At 42.1% G+C, this 8,054-nt stretch overlaps 1 protein-coding gene across 1 annotated transcript in view; it reads right to left on the bottom strand.

Moving 5' to 3' along the window:
- Positions 1 to 459: 459 nt before the first annotated feature.
- Positions 460 to 8,054, bottom strand: part of LOC130078543 (solute carrier family 45 member 4) — a 62,744-nt gene continuing 55,149 nt past the window's right edge. Inside the window, 6 exon segments of the mRNA XM_056244081.1 lie at positions 460 to 880; positions 882 to 1,052; positions 2,588 to 2,772; positions 2,775 to 2,810; positions 5,793 to 5,892; positions 6,504 to 7,576. Coding sequence (XP_056100056.1) covers positions 692 to 880; positions 882 to 1,052; positions 2,588 to 2,772; positions 2,775 to 2,810; positions 5,793 to 5,892; positions 6,504 to 7,576 — 1,754 coding nt within the window. The 3' untranslated portion in view covers positions 460 to 691.

The raw sequence follows: 8,054 nt of genomic DNA on the forward strand, positions 1-8,054 counted from the left end.
GATAACTGGATAAAGATTGTTTTTAATTCATAAACGACTGCAGCTTCAGCTTCTCGCTGATATTGAGCTTTTTGCTTGTTTTGTTTTTAAAGCAACAAGCAAAAAAAAAAAAAAAAAACTTTACTTTTTTTATAATGTCAATTTTAAGTTGTCATGAAAATAGTCATTAAGTCGCAATGGAAAAAAGTTACGGATTCTAGAAATTCCCTTCATTTTCGGCGAATGCAAACAGAATTTCTGGTATTTTTCTTGAGAAATGAATAAATGACATTTATTGGTGAGATTCACCCTTTCACCTGCATAACACGACTGAAATAAAGCCATTATAGTGAAACAACTGTTTATTATTGCACTGAGCAACTTTTGGTAATCATAACGTCCTCCACCAGGACATCAGTTACAAAAATAGGAAAAGAACTATAGTTATCGAGCGATTGCCTAATAATTAAAGACTCTTTACAGTAGATTAGTTTAGGATGAAAGTGTGCAAGGGAAGTGCATGTGGTTGAGAGCGAGAGACACCAGCGCAGTTCTCTCTCTCTCTCTCTCTTGAAGAGTTCAGCCCAGAGGTCGCCCCCTGGTGGCCCTGAGATGCAGCCCTGAGACCCGCAACACCAGGACTAAAACAGTCAAACCAACAAAAACAAGGAGAAAAGCGTCCGTGGGGAATGTTAGCCGTGTTCGATCACATTCACAGTGTGGATTCACACTCCACTTTGCAGGTTGTGGTTGCGGCGCCTTTGCGAGTGAGCTTGAGGAAGCTGGGCTTCTCGGTGACACCGTTAGTCTTACTAGACGAGGCCGAGGCCTTCTTCTCCCCGTCCCGGCTGGACCCCGGGTAGATGACGAGGAAGCAGGACGCCAGGAACCCCAGGAAGGAGGAAGGATCCGCCGGAAGCCACCATGGGAATGACCCGCACGCTTCCCACCGCGTCCACCACCGCTCCCAGTGCCGACGCCACCAGGATCTGAGAGATGTACACCTGACACGACAGGATGGCACAGTCGATGCCGAAGCCTCGCTTCGAGTTCCCGGGACTGTGCTGGACGTACTGCAAAAACACATCAGTCGCATCTAAACGTCCCGTCACATGACATTTGTACATTAGATTCATAATGCACTGGGCAACTTTTGATAACTCTCCAAGCTAATAACTTATGACAGCGGTTTATTTAGATTAATAATGAGGAGAATATAACATTATTGGCACCTTTATTGCATGCTCTAAGAATAACAACTAATAATATATTTTCAGCAAAAACTGATTCATAATGCACTGGGCAACTTTTGATAATCATAATGCTCTCCACTAGGACATCAGTTAAATAAATAGGACGTTTTTTGAGTGTATAACACATATGACAACGGTTTATTTAGATAAATAATGATAATACAACAGTTATCAAAGTATTCTAGCCTTTAGATTCTCCACTAAAACGTGCATTGCATGAGCTGCTCTAAGACGGCTGTTTATTTGGAGACAGTCTAATAACAACTAATAATATATTTTATTTTATATGACCTGTAAGGTAGAATTAAATGTAACCCTGTGACCAGTGAATAGGCATGATATTTACATTTGTTTATGATAACAGGACACAGACTTTTGCAATTGCAATTTAAATGTCTAGCTGATTAATTATTTATTTAAATGCATTTTAAAATATTTAATAAAAATGAAATACAATTAAAATCACAATCAGCAGCATTCATTTTTTCTTTATTAAAGAATGTAAATAAATAAAAAGCACTCCCTATTCCCTTCGCTTGTGTGCTGCTGTTGCAGACCTTTTACATTTATAAAGATTGCAATTTTATTTCTAGCAGATTAACTATATATATATATATATATATATATATATATATATTTAAAAATAAAAATATAATAATTATTATTATTTTAATTATTATTATTTAATTAAATCAATTAAATTAATCAGAATTTGCAGGACTAGCTATTCAGCTTGATCAATTTATAGGGATTGCAATTTAAATTTTTAGTAGATTATTAAATTTTTTATAAAAATATTTTTTAAATATATATTCTTTTAATAAAAAAATACATTACAATGAATCAGAATTTACAGCACTACCTATTCAGTTTGCTCAAAATATCGAGATTGCACTTCCAAATTTCTAGAAGATTAAATATTAAGATATTATAAAAATATATATATTTAAAATTAAATATTTTAAAATATCTATTTAAATGTTTTTGGGAAGAAAAAAAAATGAATCAGAATTTGCAGTACTACTAATATTCAGTTTCCTGGTGCCCTATATACTATGACCCAAAACAAAAAAAAAGCAATGTAATGTTTTTTTCTATGCTACACCACTATTAATTATTGGTAGAGCTATTTAAAAAAAAATGGCTAAATTGCTGTCATGCTACTGAACAATGTAATCAAGTTATCTACTCGTTACACCCAGAAAGTAATCTGAAGACACATAATGCCTGGTACATGTCCCCCTCAACACTGGTCATGACAAAGATGAGGTGAAGGGACGGGATTAGCTTTAATTCGGCAGGATTAGAGTCTCAGAGAGATGAGTGTGAGTGTGTGTGTGTGTGTGTGAGTGCACTGGCGACTCTGACCTCTTAATATCGTGATACTGTCCCAGAAGAGCGTACGGACAGTACGAGATGCTCATGGAGATGATGCCCATACTGCTGATCATCACCATAGACACGTAGACGTTCGGGAAGATTGCCATTACGGCCGTCCCGATCGCGAATCCCAGAGTGCCCAGGATGTAGATGACCTTATGCTGAGGTCAAAGTTATCCAGGTACTTCTGCAGTAAAGCTGCGTTCACAGGAGAAATGGAGAATGAACAAGTGCATTGATCTGGTGAGACGGTTGCAGCTGGAGATAATATTTATTTATATTTTAACGCCATATCAGCAGCAATGGCTATATTCAGTTTCAGTTTAAAAAAAATTATGATTACAATCAATAAAAACATTAATAATAATAATAATAATACATTTTATTTATAATGCAAAAGCAGTGTAATAAAAAAACACATCAACTAATACATATAATATACTAATTTAAGAATAAATTATTAGCGGCAGCCAACATGCGCCAGCGTACTCTCCACCGGAAGTTTAACAATTTAACAATTTTCCTTAAAAAAACAATCAATATACAAAATCAGACATATATACCAATAGTAACAACAGTAATAACATTTACATAGAATCTGTCAATTTAATATTTGTCAGAAATTCTAAAATTGTTCCAGGAGAAACCCTTTTAAAAATGTCCATTGATATATTTTCGGAATAAAAATTAAGTCATGTTTTGACACGTTAGTCAAGCTCGCATCAGCTGATCCGCGTCAGAGACTATTTATATAGAGACATGCCACTTCCTCAATCCTCAATACAACTATATAGGGAAAACCTGTAACGTCAAAGATGGCGGTTGTATGCATATGTCCCGCCCCTCCCGCTGGAAAGCCAATCGTCTGCCTTTTAACAGTCAAGCCGGGAAACATTTAAGCCTATCGTCTGGTTCCACTGACGCATGCGCACAGTTGAGGTTTGCGACAGCGGAGACGATTTGGCGACAGCGAGTTGTTTTGTGCCATGGTGTTGTGTGCAAGATCAGATGGAATCCACATGGAAGAGGGTGATAACAACGCGAAAACACCGGACTACCAAGGTAGTTGTGGCGAGCAGGCCGAGGACGAGGGACGTGAGAGAGCTGCGTGAGGCCGGTGGCGTGATTACTGATGAGCGGCACCTGCGCGACGCATCGTCTCGTATCTCTCACGGAGGAGCGGAGGCATAAAAGGTGGAGCGACGACATGGAGATCGAGAGAGGAACAGGCCTGATTTTATGTTGTGTTTTGTTTCTGTTTTGTGTGGCCAGCAGCTCATCCGGGGCTGCTGGCATACTTCCATTTTTGGATTTGTTTATTTATTAAAATGGTTGAATGTTCGCCGGTTCCTGCCTCCTTCTTTCCATAACATCTGAACCTTGTTACAGTAGTTAAAGCATTTTATATCGACCACAAATATGTTACCTTACATTCTAAGTATGTGCTGTAGAGCACGACACCGGCATTCTGGAGAGACGTAAATGAAGTTGGTGTCGTGAACCCTTGCGCATGCGTAGTAAAAGTATAACCTGTGGGGAAAAAGGTGTTTTAAACCTTCTTTTGGGCAAAGTCATCAAACTTTTTCAGCGATTTTTATCATATTTTACTGCTGTTTCTATACATGCAGTTTTCATGTCCCGATGACCAGTGAAAGTGCAGTTCTGACTCTCTGCCCATTCATTTAGATAGGAGCCTGGTCTTGTTAGTCGGAAATAGCTGCCCGGAGGCGTTGCCAAGATGGCGGCCGAGTGGCATGACTTGCCTAAAAGGACTTTGTCCACGTCTACCTATAGGAATACGACGCCTATCACTGTACACATATGTGGCAAGGGGGGCGTGGCCTAGCGGAGTCTGTACCGGGAGAGAAGATTGGGAGACAGGTGCGGGGTAAGTGGGTCAAGTGCAAATGACGAACACCTGTGTCTTGTTTCAGTGATTGGCCTGGAGAGAGAGAATAAAAGCCATGTGGAAAGAAGACAAGGGGAGAGAGACCAGCGGAGAACTGTGGGTGCAACACACAGCGAGCTTCCGATAGCGGAAAGAGTGTGGGAAACCTGAGACGAGGAAAGCCAGAGAGCGCGAGGAACGTATTGGATAATTGCTGACACTGAGTTAAACGCTGTGTGCGTGAAGTTGTTTTGTTTGTTTTGTTTCTTTGTTTCCAATAAACACCCGCAGTCTCCGCAAGCCGACCCTGTCCTCTTCCTTCCCAGAGTTATTAAATATCTGAACATTACTACAACATATATCAGCTCTTCAGTATTATCAGCAGCGATCGCGTCCTCAGGGGCGATTACCCTCCTCCCTCCCCAGCTCCTCCTGTCTCAGTCAGGATTTACATCTGAGTGCCTTTGAATCAGAATAAATTCTCGAATTATGTTGTACTTTAAAATCTTGAATTCATGATATCTGCAAACAGTGTTGTGCCTGAACGTGTTCATTGAACTCGTTCATATTTTGGGGCGAACGTGAACTGAGCGTACTGTATTACTGCCTGATGAACGTTACTGTGAACTCGTTCATTCTGGTGTCTGTGAACGCACGCTCTCTCAGTTTAACTTCGTTCAATAGTGCCAGATTTCTATAGAGCCTTCCAGGGGAAAACCCGGCTAAAACACACGTAAACAGGCCTTAATATGTAGCGAAAAAACACCCAATCTGGCAACACCAGCCACCAGTGTCGCACCGCGGCCGCCGCATGCGTCATCAAAACAAAAAGCAGCGTGTAGTCGACAAAGCAGCGTCGTATGATAATTTAAACGAGTTTTATGACAAGGTCGGTGAGGATGGGAAAAATCTTACATTTCAGTGCAAACTTTGCCCGCCGATAAAATAATTGCTGTCTCTGGTTGTATATGAAAAAATAGCTTGCAGAACCATGAACTAGTTCATTTTTTGAACTGTGAACTTTTGAAGTATGAACTATTATCTGGACTAGTCCATTTTAAAATTTAGTTCGTGTAGAAAGTGAACTTTCCCAACATTGTCTGCAATACATTCATGTTGGTTCTGTTCTGTTTACCCTGAGTGAGTTATCTCTGCTCTTATCCATGCTAGACTGGCCAGAACAGAACTAGACCGCCAATCCGAACTATATGCTAACTGTCATTCGTACTTGCCGATAGTGTTCCTGACAGAAGCGCTGTGTAATTGCACAGGTGTGGTTTGAGGAGACGTACCTGAGCAGATGGCAGCGGTGGCAGCGTAGATCACCAGCCCCCAGCAGCCCATCTGGACCCCGCGGTGGTAGTTATGAAGGGCCGTGGAGTTCAGCGGGGCCTACAGGGCCACAAACTCTCTCATCAGACTGGTCTTTCTCTTTTTATTTATTTGCAAAGTAAACTCTACTTAACTAAGTTAAGTGAAAGTCACAAAGAAAATAAGTAATTTTAACTTGGCTAGTAAAAGATTGAGTAAAATCTATTTAGTTTAAGTTTCCTATGCAGTACATTTCACTCTAACAATATAACATCTAAGTAAATAATATATTAGATGTTGTGTGAGACACCAAATCTACATATCAAAATTACAGAGACCTCATTACTGGGTAGACGATACACAATGACGGTAACATTTGATGGATCGTTTCTGTGTTTGAATGTGTCATTTTGAGTAGAAAATGAACTCCAAATCTCACAAAATGGCAAGTTACTAAAACAGTGAAAAATCAACTATTCAAGGGCCAGTGCATGATGGGAACACCAGTATCAGAAAAGTCGAGTAATTTTACTTAATTTTATAACGTTGGTATTTACGCTTTCATTTCTGCACGCTTGAATTGAGTACTAATATAGAATTTATTTCGTTTTTTAAATTCTTGCCTTAAACTAACTTTTCGATGTAAATATTTACTTCCCCCCAGAATCCTTTTGCTCAGTGCGGGATCTCACCGTAGGGTCTCCCTCGTAGATGACCTGCCCCATGAAGTCGGTGTAAAACACGGCCTCGGCGATGATGGCGAACCACGTGACGAGGTGACACACACACAGTCTGAACAGTTCTCTGGGCATCTTCAGCATGGACAGCCACAGGAGCCTGACGGTGGTCTCGGTCTCGCCCTCCTCGCTCTCCGTGTCCCCGCTGGAGTTGGTGTTCCCGCTCTGATGCCTCGCTCTCTGCCCGTTCCTCTGCTTCTGGCGCTTCTCCATCTCGTAGATGTCGTTCATGCTGCGGGACGGTTTGATGAGGAACGCGGCGTTGGCGCGCCGGTAGCGGTAGCGGTGCGATCCGACTCGGCCGTAGTATGAGAACGTGCAGGACGACTGTCGGTAGAACGTGTGGCGTCTTCGGCGTATTGATGCGTTAGTGCTTGAGGTCTGCAAACCGGGCGGCCCGTGTCCGTTGAGGTCCGTCGGATGTCCGTTAGGAGCTTTAGACTCGTTGAGCTGATTGTTTAGCAGAGCTTCTTCTCCCTCGCTTTCAACCTGCTGCAAAAACGCGGATAAGCGACTGAACTTTCCGCGCATGAACTCTTGACTCCCGGCGCTGCTGCTTCGGCGCGGCGGTGACCCGTGATAGGAAGAAATGCGATCTTGGAAGATTGACGGCTCGATTTCGCGTAGGAACAGCATATCGTGATCTAGGTGGTCTAGCGTGGCGTCGGTCATCGCTAAAACGGAGTCGCTCTTACAGCGAACGATCTCCACGTCTAAGAAGTCCATATCGAGCTCGCGCTCCGACCGCCGGTCCGTGTCATAATAGCCGTAGTGCTCGTCTTCGTGGATCATGTCGAGCTGCGGTGCGATTTTAACGCTGGATTGGGTTTCCGCCTCCTCGTCCAGACGGTCCTGTTGCGGACTGAACTGCTGCTCCTCGATACTGAACAGGTGCAGAGCCACGGAGATCGTGAAAAGAAACGCGGCGAACATGAACAGAATTTGCTCTTGAGACTTAAAGGTTCGACCCAAGAAGGTGTGTGTCCAGTCAAGACCGCCCAGAGCGTAACCCACCGCGCCACCGAGCCCTGAAACACACAACACACACACAGTTTAGCACTGAGGGAACGATTACATGAGACGATGTACTAAAAACAGAAACGTTTTTCATTTGCACTTTCCACGTACTGACGATTATCAAAACGATCCCCATTCACACAGATCCACGAAAAACGCTGTATTCTGCTGCCAGGCCAGTAGATGGCGATGTCACTTTATAAAGAAACACACACACACGCCTATAGAGAGCCTAAGTCCCTCCCCTTCCGGTCGGCCACCATGGGACCCTATTTCGGAAAAATATTGTATGGTAGTCAATGGCGAGAGACAACAAATATTTTGATCTCGTTTGAATTGTGCCCTGAATTACACATATGATGTTTGTCAATTTAAAAGATACATTTTAAAGTCAAGAAAGTCGCAGTTTGATGTAAAACTGTTGCGGTATAAGACTGTGGGGTTTGTAGTCTTTGTAATTACGTATTTTCAAAGGCGCACATTTTTTCT

This window comes from Rhinichthys klamathensis, unplaced genomic scaffold (assembly GCF_029890125.1).
Source record: "Rhinichthys klamathensis goyatoka isolate OS25496 unplaced genomic scaffold, OSU_Roscu_1.1 h1tg000906l_1, whole genome shotgun sequence".
Taxonomy (NCBI): Eukaryota; Metazoa; Chordata; class Actinopteri; order Cypriniformes; family Leuciscidae; genus Rhinichthys; species Rhinichthys klamathensis.